Source organism: Monodon monoceros, unplaced genomic scaffold, assembly GCF_005190385.1.
Source record: "Monodon monoceros isolate NGI ecotype Baffin Bay Population unplaced genomic scaffold, NGI_Narwhal_1 Super_Scaffold_5, whole genome shotgun sequence".
Lineage (NCBI taxonomy): Eukaryota > Metazoa > Chordata > Mammalia > Artiodactyla > Monodontidae > Monodon > Monodon monoceros.
This window is the reverse complement of record NW_021703782.1, coordinates 30,010,336-30,027,740: the sequence shown is the minus strand read 5'-3', so window position 1 is coordinate 30,027,740 and position 17,405 is coordinate 30,010,336. Positions and strand designations below refer to the sequence as shown.

Genomic DNA, 17,405 nt, shown 5'->3' with positions numbered 1-17,405 from the left:
AGTTGCGGCGAGCAGGGGCTACTCTTCATTACAGTGTGTGGCCTTCTCATTGCAGTGGCTTCTCCTGTTGTGGAGCATGGGCTCTAGGCACACGGGTTTCAGTAGTTGCAGGCACATGGGCTCAGTAGTTGCGGCACATGGGCCCTAGAGCGCATGGTCTTCAGTAGTTGTGGCGCATGGGCTCAGTAGTTGTGGCACACGGGCTGTAGGGCACATGGGCTTCAGTAGTTGTGGCGCACAGCCTCAGTAGTTGTGGCACACGGGTTTAGCTGCTCCGAGGCATGTGGGATCTTCCAGGACCAGGGATTGAACCTGTGTCCCCTGCATTGGCAGGTGGATTCTTAACCACTGTGCCATCAGGGGAGTCCCCATTTAGGTCTTTTCTTAGACTTCACTTCTTTGAAGTCTTTCATCTAATTTTTACATGGATAAGACGCTCCTCTGACATCCTGAGCTTATCCTCACTGAATTATACTTGCATCTTGTGTTCATCTAGACCAGTGTTTCTCAACTGGGGCTTCCCAGGGACATCTGGCAATGTCTGGATCCATTTTACAGTTAGGAGGTTGCTACTGGTATGTAGTGGGTCGAGGTCAAGGATGTTGCTAAACATCAGCTGTGCAGAACAGCTGAGTTTCAAAAGTTAATATTGTTTTATATTGCACTTTTTTGTTTGTATAAAATTGAAGTCAGAATATATTGTGTTTGTTATCCATTTCCCATTAGTATTTACTTCTTTCCATGGTAATATAAATTTTCATGAGTGTATTATTATGTATTTATCTTCTACTTGTGGTTTAAAGCCTAAAAATAGATGTATTAAGAGTAAATGCATATTCCTGGGTAATAATTTTCCATGCATATTAGAATACTTTCAGAGAAAATCAGTGTAATGGGCTATTTAAGTATCTGGATTCTGTGTGTTTATCATTAAAGTCTGAAATGTATTCATGTTAATATGGTAAAGAAGCTTCTTACAGCATCGTTACTACTACTTTTACCTTAGTTCTAAATGAAGTATTATAAATCAGAAATTCAAATTATTATAGTGGTGGCAGTCTTTCATTTTATTTTGAGCATGCATATCTTGTCATTCAGCAAACAAGTATCCAGTGCATGTTATGAGCCAGGAATTTGGTGTTTGGGATCCAACCCTGTTCTTGCTTTCAGAAGAACTCAGAGAGAGAGAGACAAATGATGTAATCCCACACAGACAGTATAGTAGTATATATACAAAGAACATTGTATGTACATCATTGGGAGGAACAATGATGAGAGAGAATTCAAGCTATATCAAGTTCAGGCTAAGAACAAGGGGGTAGGTTTTACAGGTAGAGAGAATAGTTTGTATAAGCAAAGAGGCATAAAAGGACATGATACTTGTAAGTCACTGTGCTTGCTTTTATCTTATAGTACTTAGGGAATAGGAAGTATTAAAAGATGATTTTCAGACAAAGGTAAAACCATGACTCTTATACAGATATAAAAGTGAACATGTGTTAAGAAACTCATTCAGTGACACAACCAGACATGAAAAGTTTTAAAACACACATTTATATGGAGTAGTGGAATATTGAAATAAATTATAAATGGAGGCAAAACATTTTTCTATAGAGTATAGAAGAAGTCGGTTGAATCTCTACCAGACAGAACAGAATTTCATGTTTATCAGTTACCTACAATTTCTAGATTTGTAAAATAGGTCCCATAGAGTCAGTCTGACAATGCATACTCCATTGGAGTACAGAATTTTTTTCTATAAAAGTGGCAGGAAATTTCAAGTTGAGAAAGACTTAGTTTGGAGCTTTCTACTATTGTGAAAAGTGAGATCACCAGAGGACAAAGAATGGAAGAGAGGAACTCACCCTCAGGTCTCTTGTGATATGTTATTTTCATTGTGAATTTCTGGAATTACATCTCAGTGCAAAATGCATTCCAAACTCATGGGATTGGGATGAGGACTGTTTTCCTCTGCCGCTTTACATTACTATGTAGTTGAGTGTGAGTTGATTCTGCAGTTCAGAAAATGAAGGGAAGACAAGCCTATGTTTGTGTTCCTGTTTGAAACATTTCTTCACGTCTCATGGTTAATACAGCATTGCCCTTTTATTTATTCTGAGAGAATATGTTAACCCTGTTTTATCCCATTCTTGACTTGGAGTTAATTTTGAGGTAGAAACCTCTCTCTGTCACCACTACCACCACCATGTCGGGAGGAAGTACGATTTTAGGTTATTAAATCTGCTTATCTCATTTTAAAAATGTGTGTGTGTAGATACATTAATTGTAAATTATAAAATCCATTTAGAGAATATTGTGATTAGAATTCAGAGATGCTTTTGAAACTGGCCTTTTTCTTTTTATATTTAGTAGTATTTGAGGTTTAAAATTCAGAGAAATGTTGAAAATGCTACCTTTGTTTCTTTTTAGATCATCCCATTATGATGGGTTTTGAGCCTCTTGTTAACCAGAGACTACTTCCACCCACCTTCCCTCGATACGCAAAAATAATAAAGAGGGAAGAAATGGTCAACTATTTTGCAAGATTAATAGATAGAATAAAAACTGTCTGTGAGGTGGTCAATTTAACAAATTTACATTGTATCCTGGTAAGTACAAATCTCTATTCTGGAATGTAACTTTGATTTAACAACAGAATAGTTTATTACTTTTTGGAGACTGACCATCCCAAGGGTAAATAATGCTGCTCACCTCTTATCTGTGATATCTGGAGAGTTAAGTCGTGTGTGTGTGTGTGTGTGTGTGTGTGTGTGTGTGTGTGTGTGTACTTTTTGTATTTAATCCTCATAAGGATTTTATACTATCCATTCTAGAGATTAAGAACCTAAAGTGTGGAGAAGTTAGATAATTCACCCAAGTTCTAAGAATGGGGCTTTGAATCGTCAATTCTGTGTTCAGAACCTTTTATATAAATAAATGTTTGTGTTTATGCATGCATGTATACATATACACGTACATATATATGTGCATATGTATAAATATTTTTTCATATAAAAATTGGATCATGGTATTTGGTAACTTGCTTTTTCATCACTAGTCTCTATTACGACGAACATCTTTTCGTGTCAGCAAATATACATATTTCTGCATTATTTTAATGGCTACATGGTATTGCATTGTAAGTATATACCACAGATTTTTTTAGTCCATTCACGTTGAATTACATTTAGGTCATTTTCAGTGTTTTACACTTATAAACAATACTAAGATGAACATCTTTGTAGGTAAATCTTTATATCATGTGCTTCCTTACCCCTTAAGATAAATTGCTAAACAGTGAAGTTATTGGGTAAAAGAGTATGTACACTTTTAAGCTAGCATATTTTGGATTAATCTTTTTTATGGGTTAAAATATAGAAACACAAGATTTATTTGGGGAATGTTAAAACATTCAGAGATGGAGTTTTATTAATTGGTAAGGCTATAATGACATATACTTCAATTAGGAAGGTAAAAAACGGGCAAAAAAATAGTGTTATTTAGACATAAGTACACTAATTAATTTTGCATGACTATACATATATATGCATTTGACTGTTGCTCCCCCTCAGTGTTGAGGTACACAATTTCTAGCCCCATGTCATTTCCTCTGTGAAGTCTTCCCTTTTGGTTTCAGGTTGCTTCTGTACCTGTGTTACTTGAGATGACAGATTATCTAGTTTATATTCCTAGAATTTAGCAGCAGCCTCTGGGGTATAATTGATAAATGGTCAGTAAAGATTTGTGCTTCTGTTACGCTCTTTCTTATAGTAACTTTTCCTTCTTAAAAAAATTTTTTTTCCTTTCTTTTTTACATTTATTTTTTATTCATTTATTTTTGGCTGTGTTGGGTCTTTTGCTGCACGTGGGCTTTCTCTAGTTGTGGTGAGCAGGGGATACTCTTCATTGCAGTGTGCGGGTTTCTCATTGCTGTGGCTTCTCTTGTTGTGGAGCACGGGGTCTAGGCGCACGGGCTTGAATAGTTGTGGCACGTGGGCTTCAGTAGTTGTGGCTTAAGGGCTCTAGAGTGCAGGCTCAGTAGTTGTGGCGCATGGGCTTAGTTGCTCCGCGGCATGTGGGATCTTCGTGAACCAGGGCTCGAACCCGTGTCCGCTGCATTGGCAGGCGGATTCTTAACCACTGCGCCACCAGGGAAGCCCTCCACTAATTCTTTATCATTAAAGCCCAGCTTAAGTCTTTGTTCCTTAGTGAAACTTTCACTGATTACGCCTTTATTCCCTCCTTTTGTGTTTCCTTTCTTTTTAGTAGTTTTTCCTTATTCTGTCATAAGAATCGTAGAGTCTTAAGAGTAAAAAAGATTATATGCACAAGCCAGTTCATTTTGCAGTTTATTGTGCAGCTAAACAAACTAAGGTTTACAGGGCTTTATAACCAAATTAGATGGTTAGTTAGTGTTATAAGAGAATTAGAATAGAGATTTTATTGTTCTTCTCCATCTGCTTTTCTAATCCTTAATTGATACATGAATATATATTTGTGTTCACTAGATTAATTGTAGGATTTTAGAAAAGGAGATCAATGTGAATTGGAATAAGAAAGTATAATGCAACGGTTGGAACTTGATACTCTGGCAAAAGATTATGGATTGCCTTGTCAGGGGCGGGGTGAATGCATAATGACACGTCATAATAGAGGGGAGCTGGCGGAGCCAGGCCTGGACTGCTGTCACTGGACATGAAGAAGGCATAGTAATGGAAGAATTTGGATCTCTGAAAGACTTGAGACAGAGTGGTAGTGGGGGGAGTGCAGCAGGGGCCACAAGTAGAGAAAAAGATTAAAGTTATGGAAGATAAGGGACCAAATAGTCTGGTGGATCTGCATAGGAAACCTGTTATTATTAGGATAAAGTGCCAGGCTCTAGAGAGCGCTTCTACATATCAGTAAGATAAAAATGAACATCCCAATGAAAAATTGGGAAAGGACACAAGCATACATATTTAAAAAGAAATAAACATGAAAGATGCTTAACCTTACTAGTAATTAAAGAAATGCGATTTGTAACAGCTAGATTGAAAAGTATAATAATATTTAATGTTGGTAAAGGGAAGTACTCATTCTCTTATACTCCAGTGGCTGTCTCTCTCAAAAGTCTTAAAAATGTGTATACTTGGCCCAGAAACTCTCCTTCTAGACATTTAGAATAAGAAAAAAGGTGTTTGTTGCATCATCCTTTGCAATGTTCAAAAACTAGTAACAGTTTAAATACTGAATGGTGACAATATCCATTCTGTGGTATGTTTACAATATATGTCACAGAGCCATTAAAAAATATGTTATAGAAAACTATTGACATGGGAAGTATTGACATTGGGAAATGTTTGTGAATGTCAAGTTATGTTTAATGTTCTTTTTTTAAATATACATTTATTTATTTATTTATGTGTCTTCATTGCTGCACGCGGGCTTTCTCTAGTTGTGGCGAGCAGGGGCTACTCTTTGTTACAGTGCATAGCCTTCTCATTGCTGTGGCTTCTCTTGTTGTGTGGAGCACAGGCTCTAGGTGTGCAGGCTTCAGTAGTTGTGGCTCATGGGCTCGAGAGCTCAGACTCAGTAGTTGTGGCGCATGGGCTTAGTTACTCTGCGGCATGTGGGATCTTCCCAGACCAAGGCTTGAACCCATGTCCCCTGCATTGGCAGGCAGATTCTTAACCACTGTGCCACCAGGGAAGTCCCTGTTGAATGTTTTAAAATATATTTTTTATATATGTTGTTGCACACAGAAAAGATATTCAGAGACAAAGTCAAATTCAACCAAATTCTTTCTCAAAAGATTAGAATAAAAAATACCAAAATATTAATTATGACTATTTATAGATAGTGGAATGCTATATGATAGTTTTGTTTTTTGCATTTTTCTGCATTTTCAAAGTTTTTGGTATTTTGCATATAGGGCAAAAACCAGTGGTAAGGGGGAGGATAGTGGCACTAGTAAAGGGAAACTCATAGTTTAGGAACCCATAAGATGATACTTTTGACAGCTGTGGATTGATTAAGAAGATATACGTAGTTTAAATGAGGTAAATAGTGGACTTTATAGACTGTATCCTGTTAAAGATGTATACTAGCAATAAGAAATTGAGTACAGATGAACTGTGATAGCAAGTACAGTATATGTACATTCATCAGTTCAGCCAACATGCTTGTTTTGTGCTAGGTGCTGTGCTATGGCTGGTATACAGTGATGAGCAAAAGCATATCATCCATCCTGTCATAAGGCTTACAGTGTAGTATGAGATAGAAATTGATCAAATAATCATAAAAATGATTATAGAATTACAAACCAGTGTAGGGAGTATGAAGCAAAGGAACTAGAACATATAGCATATAATGAAGGAACTGACCTAAATGATCAGAGAAGTCTTTCTTAAAGAAGTGAAGGTAAAGCTAAGATCTAACAATTAGGTGAACATCATTTGGGACAGTAGGGGGACAGTTCCAGGTGCAGGAAGCTGAATGCTCCTCCATGTGATGGGAAAGAACATGATACATTTGAGAAACTAAAAGAAAAGTAGCAGAATGGAGCATTGAGTGATGGGGATGGGGGATTTGGTGAGGCTAGAGAGGTAGGCAGACCAGACAAGGCCATTTAAGCAACATTAAGGATTTCTGTCTTTTCACAGAGCAAAGGAAAACCATTAGTTTTATCAAGAAAGATCAGTTTGTGGGGGGGGGACAGTGACATAATAGGATCAAGAATGTGCAAAGATGTGGCTGCATTGTAGAGAAAGGATTGGAAGGGACTAGAGTAAACACAGTGTGATAAATTAGGAAACCAGTACTGCAGTCCAAGGGAGGAGAAGATGGTAACTTGGACTAAAAGGATGGCAGGGAGATGGTGAGGTTGTCAGTGTTAGAGCTATGTGTAAGCTAAAATTGATAGAATATTGGTGATGTATTAAATATGGGGCATGAGAGAGCTCTGAGGAAGGTCTCTAGGCTTCTGTCTTGTAAGTCTACATGCACGTTTGGTGCTGTACACTCAAAGGGGGATATTCTCAAAGGACCTTTGAGGGTCTTAGTGAAGTAAAGTTTGAGGTACCTTTAATATATTTAAGTAGAGATATTGGATAGTATTGGCTATATGGATAGAGTTTAGAGGTCTGTGCTTAGAGTTAAAATTTTAGAATTATTACAGTATAGATAGTAATCGAAGCATGAGTGTTTATGCTTCAAAATTTACGAGGAAAAAATATATAGGTTAAGAAAAGAAGGTTTTCTGGAACTAAACTTTGAACGTACAGAACAAACTGAGAAGTAGCCAGAGGAAGAAACATATGAAAGTCATTTGAAAGGTTTTTCAAGAAGGAAGTCACACTGCTGAGAGGTCAAGTGAAAGAGATGAATAAGGTCCAAAACCAATGTCCATTGGATTTAGTAATGGGGAACAAGTGGTGACTAGAGCAAAGAGCCAGGTTACATGTGTTGAAGGTGGATGAGAGTTCAGTTGAGTGAGTAGAGACAGTGGGTGCAGCCAACTTCTTCAGAAAGTTTGGCTGAGAAGGCAGCAGTTGAGAGGAAAATGTGACATCATGTGATGATCTTCTTTTCTTTTTAAAGTTGAGAGAAACCTGACTGTTTAAATGAAAATGGGAACGATCTGGTAGAGAGGACGAATTTTAATATCTAGGAGAGCAAAGTATGGATAATTGAAAGTGTGTAATGTTTGTGAAAAAGCCAGAAGGAATGGAGTCTTTATACATCTGTTGTTAAAGTAGGCAAGGAAAGGATCTGTGTACAGATGTGGATACAACTAGAGGTTTAGAGGCTGAAGTTGAGGGATTTTCTGTGGGGTAAATTGTTTTAATTTTCTTTGTAATGTGGAATAGTAGAATCTCTCTCTGGTGGAGAATATTCACTTTGAGGAGTGTGTGCAAGGTGTAAAAATTAATTATGAAAAAAGAGAATGTGAATTCAGTTAGCCTGGTTACTTGGTATTTATTTCTGTGAAGTAGGAAGTAAATCTCTGTCATTAGTTAGTAAATTATTATTGATACTGTTATTTTCATGATGTACAAATTTAATATCGGTATCCACATAATACTGTTACTGGTAAGTTTGTTAAAAATAAATTTTAGGCTCCACAATTATCCATTTTTCCATTCATACAATTAGACAATTCTTACAGAAATGATCTTTAGCTATCTTTCTTATTTTAACTTTGGTAGTGTATCATTCCCAGAAGGTCTGGTAAAAATTATACTCTGTATACAAATATTTTCAGCTTTTATTTAATCTATTAATGACATTTTTTTTCTGTGTATCTATTAGGATTTTTTCTGTGAATTTAGTGAACAATCACCTTGTGTTCTTTCAAGATCTCTATTACAAGTAAGTTCCACTTAGTATCAAAATATGTCTTTAAACATCAAATACTGTGTATTGACATTGTTTTATTGATGGATGGAACAAAAGGTAGATGCTTTTAAAGGCTATTTCCACAGTTAGTGGTATATTTTTGTAACAGAAGTATTGACTTACAGTGTTAGACATTCATCAAGACCATATTCTGGGCCATAAAATAAACCTTAATAATTAAAAAAAATTGAAATCATACAAACTATGCTCTCTGACTATTTTGGAATTAAATTAGGAATCAGTAACAGAAGTATCTGGAAAATTCTCCAGATATTTGGAAATTAACACACTTCTAAAGAACCCATGAGTTCTTTATTAACACACTTCTAAAGAACCCATGGTCAAAGAGGAAGTATTGAGGGTAATTGGAAAATATTTTGAACTGAATGAAAATGAAAATATCAGAATTTGTGGGATACAATTTAAGCAGTGTTTAGAGAGAAATTTATAGTACTAAATGTTCATATGAAAAAAAGGAAGAAAGGTCTGAAATTATAATTTAAGCTTCTATTTTAAAAAAATAGAAAAAGAAGAGCAAATCAAACTAGAAGGAAGCAGAAGGAAATAACAAAGATAAAAGCAAAAATGAGTAAAATAGGAAAGAGACAAACAATAGAGAAAATCATTGCAGCCAAAAGCAGGTTCTAAAATTGATGAACTTCTAACTAGATGGAACAAGAAAAAAAGAAGATACAGATGAATAATATCAGGAATTGCTACAGACCCTAAACAAATTAAAATGGTAATATGGGAATATTCTAAACAACTGTATGTCCATAAATGCAAAAACTTAAATGAGATGGACCAATTCCGTGAGGGACACTACCAAAACTCACTCAAAAAGAAATAGAAAATTTGAATAGTCCTGTATCTATCAAAGAAATTGTGTTCATAGGTAAAAGCTTTCCAACAAAACTCCAGGACAATTCTATACACAGTCTCTTTCAGAAAATAGAAGAGACAAGGGCACTCATCATATGAAGGCTGCATTACCTCTGTACCAAAACCAAACAAAGACATTTCAAGCTTAGAAAACTATAGACCTATATTCCTTATGAACATAGACACAAAAATCTTAAAGTATTATCAGGTCAAATCCAGCAATATGTAAAGAAAGAATACATCATGACCAAGTGGGTTTTATCCCAGGAATGCAAGGTTGGTTCAGTGTTTAAAGTGTAATTTACCATATAATCTAAAGCCTCAATAGACTGAGGAAAACCATTTGACAAAACCAACGTCCATTCATGATAAAAACTCTCAGCAAAACAAGGAATAGAAGGTAACTTCCTTAACCTGATAAAGGGCATGTGCCAAACACCTACAGCTAACATCATACTTAATGACGAAAGATTAAATTCTTTCTTCCTGCTGGGAGGAAAGCAAGGATGTCCACTCTCATCACTCCACTTTCACTCAACATAGTACTGGAAATCTTAGCCAGTGGAAAAAGGCAGGAAAAGAAATAAAAGGCATACAGTTGAGAAACTGAGAAATAATGTTTCTTTACAGACAACATGATTATCTATGTAGAGTACCAAGGAATCTGCAAAGAAGTTCCTAGACCTGGTGGATGAGTTTAACAATATCACAGGATATGAGGCCAATTTACAAAAAGCAATTGTATTTCTATATATTTGCAATGAACAATGCAAATCAAAAAATTTAAAGCAGTACCATTTACAATAACATCAAGAATGGAATATGTAGGTATAAATCTAACACCTGTTTGGAGAACCTGTATACTGAAAAACTACAAAGTACTGATGAAAGACATCAAAGGAGACTTAAATAAATGGAGAGATACATCTTGTTTGTGGATTGGAAGAATTGATATTTTTTTTTAAGATGTCAGTTCTCCCCAAAATTGATCTACAGATTCAGAGCAATCCCAAAATCATAGCAGAAATTTTTGTAGATGTCAACAAGCTGCTTCTAAAATTTATGTGGAAAGGAATAGGAACTAGTACAGCCAAAAACAAATTTGTAAAAAAAAGTAAAGTTGGGGAACTCAGTACTACCTGACTATGAGACAGGTGTGCTGTTGGCAAAATGATGGACATGTGATCAACGGAACCAAGGGGAAAGTCCAGAGAAGTTCTGATCCTTAATTAGTTCTTTATTATGTAGTACTGTATGTGAAACCATAAAACTGTTAGAAGAAAGGATAGGAGAAAATTTTCGTGACTTTGGGAAAGGTAGAGAATTCTTAGGTATGACATCAAAAGCACAGTCCATTTTTAAAAAATGGCAAGTTGATAAATTTGAAACTTTAATTCTGTGGAAGACACTTAAGAAAATGAAAAGAGACTCTACAGAGTAGGAGAAAATATTTGCAGATCATGTCTGACAAGGGACTTGTATCGAGAACATAAAAAGAATTCTATAAATGTAACAGTAAGAAAACAGGGAAATGCAAATTAACACCACAATGGAATACCACTATCCACCTATCAGAATATCTTTAAAATAAAGCAAGAAAAAAGAACAAAACTGAAAATATCAAGCACTGGAGAGGATGCATTACTGATAGGAATATGAAGTGCTATAGCCACTTTGGAAAATGATGGCAGATTGTTACAAAAACAAATATACAAATTTTACTCTTGCTTATTTACCCAAGAGAAGTGGAATCTGACATTCTCCTAGAAACCTGTATGCATGCCTGTGTTTAAAGCTGTTTGGTTCGTGATCACCAAAAACTGGAAACAACTCAAATGTGTTAGGAAATCAAGTAAGGTATAGTATAGTAAATATTCAGATACATTGGGATTGTTAAGGGCAGAAAATTAAATGTAAGTTATTATTAAATAGTGTATTTCAATTTAATAATTTATTATTTTAACTATATTTTTTCCAATTTCAGAAAGTTTGTATGTATTCCAAGGTATTTATTAGAGATAAGGTTATAGACTGACTTGATATTTGTAACCATTAAATATTTCATAATTTATGAAACCTTTTCTTGTATATTAGCTCATTTGACATATTCAGACCCATCAGTTCACTTTTCACTAGTTCAATATTACTACTCTTGACCTGAGAGATTTTTTTCTGCACATTTTTTGTTCTCCTGCATCAGAATACACCTTAAATAGGGATTAATAAGTAGTACCCATTGTGGAGGCATTGTGGAAAAAAATTTTCCACCAACTTTTTACATTTTAATCTCTTTTGTATTCTGTGGCATTTATAAGAAGTATGTTCATGTCACAGTAATGACAACTACATGTACAATATGTCAAGATTGTGACAGCATTACTAATATATATAACATTTGTTTTAAGACCACTTTCCTGGTGGATAACAAAAAGGTCTTTGGAACCCATCTCATGCAAGACATGGTGAAAGATGCACTTCGGTCTTTTGTCAGTCCTCCGGTGCTCTCCCCAAAGTAAGTGTCATAAGACATTGTATAGCATGTGTGTTTCTTAAAAGCCCAAGTTCTCTGTGCTCCTTTATAGCAAAGACATAAAAACCGTTGGAATCAAGTCTCCACATGAAAAAATAACTCAATCATGTTAAAATTAATTGATTTCTGCCACATATTATTTAGATTTTTTAAAAATTTTATTTAAATTTATTTATTTTTGGCTGCGTTGGGTCTTCATTGCTGTGCGCAGGCTTTCTCTAGTTATGGTGAGCGGGGGCAACTCTTTGTTGTGGTGCGCGGGCTTCTCACTGTGGTGGCTTCTTCTGTCATGGGGCACTGGCTCTAGGTGGCGGGCTTCAGTAGTTGTGGCTTGCGGGCTCTAGAGCACAAGCTTAGTAGTAGTTGTGTTGCACGGGCTTAGCTGCTCCGCTGCATGTGGGATCTTCCTGGACCAGGGCTTGAACCCATGTCCCCTGCACTGGCAGGCAGATTCTTAACCACCGTGCCACCAGGAAAGTCCCAATTTAGATTTAAATTGAGGTTTTTGTGAAGTTGATATTGGGTCCAGTACGAGAAGAAAAGCTTACAAGGAGTGATCAGAAATTCAGCAAGTTGTATTCACCCTTACTGTGTGCAAAGCACTGTGCTAAGTAGGCACTTCGGGGAAATAATTATGAAATGATAAGATTTCTTCTCAATAATCTGATCTAGATAGAAATAGAAAATGCAGATAATCGATCCTTAAATTATATTCTGGTAGAGTCACCTCCCCAAAAACATGCTGCCATAAAATGCTGGAAAGGATCGTTTGAGTTGGCATTTTGGAAAACAGTGCCAACTTTATTGGCATTTGCCTCAGGAAAGGAAGAAAGGAGATGTTATTTCTTAGGAAAGAAACCAGGATGTGTGAAGACATGGTGTTTGAAATTATATATTTTAAGAAAAGTTAGTGGTTCAGCTTTCAATTTGTTGAATAAATCATGCCACATTTCACATAAAACTCTGGTAGCTTCCTGTCTTAGGTTGGTTCTCCAGAAGCTGACCCTGATACAAAGATTCATGTAAATGTAATTTAGAAAGTAATTCCAGGAAAACTTGCAGGGTTGCAGGCAGGTGGGACATAAAAAGGAAGAAAGCCACTTGAAGGTGTGCTTCACAGTTGGTAACTTTGGTTTGGTCCTGTCAGGGAGCCCTGGAGACTTGTGTGGATTATACCTCACAGTTGTCCTGTCAGGGACAAGGGAACCTGAGAATTTACATATCTGTCAGTTAATAACTGCCGCTGGGAGGCATCCTCAGTGTTGGTTACATTTCCAGTTTCATTGACAGTAAAGGCCAAAGTCCTTATTGTTGAACCCATGAGGCCCCATGTGCTCTGGGTTAGACCCCTGTCTTGGTGCCTCTCTGACCTCATCTCTTACCATTGTCCCCTCACCTTCTTTGCTTCAGCCACACTGGCCTCCTTGCTATTCTTGTAACTTAACTGTCCCTCTCTCACCTTACAGCGTTCACATACAATCTGGGGTAGAGGGTATTTTCCTCAAAACTCCCCAGGTTGACTCTCTCACTGCCTTAAGTCTATTCAGTGTCACCTCAGTGAGGGCTGCCCTGATCAGTCAATTTAAAAAGTATAAACCTTCCCCATTCTCCCAACCTGCCCAGCACCCCATTTCTCTCTCTCGTAACAATTATCCTCTTACATACTATATGTAGAGGGGTTCCCAGACCCAAGCCCAGTGTGTGTGCATGCGTGTGTGTGTGTGTGTGTGTGTGTGTGTGTGTGTAGGCTTCCCTACAACAAGCAATTCTCAGATGCCAGCAGGGTGCCCAAGAATTCAACTCAATTCTGACACTTTTCTACCTGGAGATAGAATCAGATTCCATAGGTAAAGGGCTTGGTCCCATAAGACCACCCTCTACTTCCCAGGTTGTTACTTGTGCTTCTGACTGACCGACTGGCTACAGATTAGAGGTTCTGACCAGCCCCTCCTCTGGTACAGTTAATTTGCTAAGATGACTCAGCTCAGGAAAAGCCATTTGCTCACTAGATTACCAATTTATTATAAAAAGATGTTAAAGGATACAGATGAACAGCCAGATGAAGAGATGCATAGAGTCTGAATGGTGGCACATGGAAGCATGTTCCCCAATGTGGAAGCTCTTGGAAAAGGGCCCCAAAGCTTTCCTTTTCTGGTTTTTATGGAGGTTTCATTAGATAGGCATGATTACTAAATCATTGGTGAGTGGTGATTGATTGAACCTCAAGCCCCTCTCCCCTTCCAGAAATCAGGGAGTGGGACCAAAAGTTCCAAGCCTCTAATCACAAGGTTCTGGTAACCAGCCCCCATTCTTAGGTGCACTCCAATCACCTCATTAACATAAGGAAAGACACCTTTATCACTCTCAACCCTTAGGAAATTCCAAGAGTTTCAGTAGCTGTGAGCCAGGAACTGTGATGAAGACCCAAATATATCTGAGAAATATATATCTGAATGACAAAATACATATTTATTATAAATCATATTGCACTATATAATTTGCTTGTTCATTATGATTACTTCTATAAGAGCCTGTATAATTCTTCATTATGTTTATGTTTATTTCCACCCCCCATATATACAGAACTATATAAATTCCACAAGGTCAGCGCCTATAGTTTTGGCTGTTTGTTCGCTGTTGTGTAGTAGGTGCTGGAACAGTGTCTGTCACACAGTAAGCACACTTTGCTGAATGAATGAATAAACAAAGAAATAAAAGTTGAACGGTTAGGATAGTTTGGGGTTAGAGTCCAGAAAGTTTTGAATCGTTTGGTAAAGTTTGGTCTTTATTTTATGGTCAGTGAAGAACTGATTGAGTTTTTAGGAGGGAATTGGCATAGTAAAATATGTATTTTTTAATTGGAGGCAAATTGGTAGTAACTAATGGAGGCAAAATGTTTAGCTAGGCTAATTCCGTTGTACAGGTGAGAGATGAGGAAGGATTAAACTCTGGGAATATAAAGGAGGAGACAGGTTTGAGAAACATTTCAGTAGTAAAATTTAACAGGAAGCTGATTTAATAGGGGAAGGAAAGCAGGGGGAAAGTAAGTTGATTTAAAACAAGAAACAGAAGCTGATTATATAAATAATACATGGCCACACTTGAAAATTTAAACATGGTAGAAAAGTATGTGGAAAACAGTAAAAATCAGCCGAAATCTTACCTCTGAGATAACTACATTTCGATGACCATCACCGTGGATATCTTTGTGTATAAAGACACACACATCTATGACTTTATATATATTTGGGATCACATTAAACAGTTTGTTTTTATCAGGAACTTTTAAATTATTTTTTATGGATTGCTTTTTTAAATAAAGAAATTTTAAAATAAAAATTTTTAATCTTTTTTCCATTCAGAAATACATCATGATTTTATGTTTCGGAGTACCTAGTTAATTCTTTTTAATGGATGCCAAATGTTTCATAATATGAATGTATTTTATAGGGTGGGATTACTGCGTGGGAGGACATGTGTAGTTTTAATTTTAATATAAGCAGATTGTATTCTGAAAGATTTCAACAATTTATATTTCTATTAACAGTATAAGAGAGTACACTTTCCCTGCATCCTGACCAGCAGTAGGGGTTATCATTCTTTAATTTTTTCCAGTATGTTGAGTGAGAAGTGATATCTCATTGTTAGTTTAATTTTAGCACTTAATATGATATTTATTGGACATTTAGAATCGTTTTTCTATAAATTGCTTGTTTATATCCTTTGCCCATTGACTTTTTTTTTGAGGGAATAGTATAGTATTATAGAACATTTTAAATAGAAGATCTAATGAGCATAGTCTTTTTCTCTTTTGTTTACAAAAAAAGTTTTCCAGTTTTAAAGTATTCTTGTTTTTGAAATAAGAAAGTATAAATGGAAGACCTCTTCCCTTTGCTTGATAAACTACCACTTCAAGTATTTCAAGACGCAACTTGTTTCCCTTTCCCCTGACTTTCCCCTCTCCTACTCCTGTAGGATTTTTTTTTCCACACACACACACACACACACACACACACACACACACACACTGTATTTTATTTTTACAAGAGATAAACTGACACCAAGCATTGCAAATGGATGACCACAACAAAAGCAACAATGATTGCAATTACCAAACACGAAACACACTCATACTATGTCATAATATTGACATTCAGTCCAGTAACCCTCCACTGTAACAGCTCCTTTACTTTGCAGTGAAAATTGATTTGTGTATTTTTTGCCTCTGAGTCCTTGTGGGATTTTTTTTTTTAATTCAAACAAAGTCAAAAAATTATAATCATCCTCATCAGTTCACTCAGTCCCATGTAATTAATTTTTTTTTTCATCTTGATCTTCTGTTAGCACTTTTGTGAATTCATCAGTTTTCCATTAGAGTTCTGAAAATGCATATTCATTCAGTTCAGCAGTATAGTCAGTTACCAGAAACCTGTACTTGTCAGAGTCTTTTCCGTGAATTCCTTGAAGATGAAACCCTTTTATAGGAACATTTTTGCAAAAGCATCAGAGTACACCCAGAACTGTCTGTAAATGACAAAAGACTTAAAAATGACCACAGTTAGGGCTTCCCTGGTGGCGCAGTGGTTGAGAGTCCGCCTGCCGATGCAGGGGACATGGGTTCCTGGCCTGGTCTGGGAGGATCCCACATGCCGCGGAGCGGCTGGGCCCGTGAGCCATGGCCGCTGAGCCTGCGCGTCCGGAGCCTGTGCTCCGCAACGGGAGAGGCCACAACAGTGAGAGGCCCGCGTACCGCAAAAAAAAAAAAAAAAATGACCACAGTTAAAGATTTGATGAAAGTTCATAATAATGCAATTGACAAGGAAATTTAGTTATTTCTGAGATACTCATTTTAAAGTAATAACTAGAATTATGACTTATAACATTATACCAGAACATATAAGATTTTTAGAAATTTCATGTAATGTCTGAAACATTTATATTAACATATTTCCATACAAATAACCCAAAGAAAGTTTAGTATTAGTTGTTTTTTTGTTTGTTTTTTTTATACTGCAGGTTCTTATTAGTCATCAATTTCATACACATCAGTGTATACATGTCAATCCCAATCACCCAATTCAGCACACCACCATCCCCACCCCACTGCGGTTCCCCCTTTGGTGTCCACACGTTTGTTCTCTACATCTGTGTCTCAACTTCTGCCCTGCAAACTGGTTCATCTGTACCATTTTTCTAGGTTCCACATACATACGTTAATATACGATATTTGTTTTTCTCCTTCTGACTCCACTCTGTATGACAGTCTCTAGGTCCATCCACATCTCAACAAATGACTCAAATTTCGTTCCTTTTTATGGCTGAGTAATATTCCATTGTATATATGTACCACAACCTCTTTATCCATTCGTCTGTGCCCATTGACTTTTATTAAGTGGTTTACTTTTTTCAGAAAATTTGTAGTAACTCTTTGTATATTATGAGAGGTTAATCCTTTATCTGTGATAGGCATTGCAGATTTATTTTTTTCCCTAATCTTTTGTCACATCAAAATGTGAAAAATGCTATTTGAATTTTGATATGGATTACACTGAATCTGTAGATCACTTTAAGTAGTATGGACATTTTAACAATATTAATTCTTCCAATCCGTGTGCCT

The 17,405-nt window shown here is 36.4% G+C and overlaps 1 protein-coding gene across 1 annotated transcript in view; it reads left to right on the top strand.

Moving 5' to 3' along the window:
• NAA35 (N(alpha)-acetyltransferase 35, NatC auxiliary subunit) overlaps positions 1–17,405 on the top strand; it is an 87,437-nt gene that overhangs the window by 51,103 nt on the left and 18,929 nt on the right. Inside the window, exons 12-14 of the mRNA XM_029201711.1 lie at positions 2,431–2,609; positions 8,290–8,349; positions 11,664–11,770. Of these exons, the coding sequence (XP_029057544.1) occupies positions 2,431–2,609; positions 8,290–8,349; positions 11,664–11,770 (346 nt within the window). The remainder of the gene's footprint in view (positions 1–2,430; positions 2,610–8,289; positions 8,350–11,663; positions 11,771–17,405) is intronic.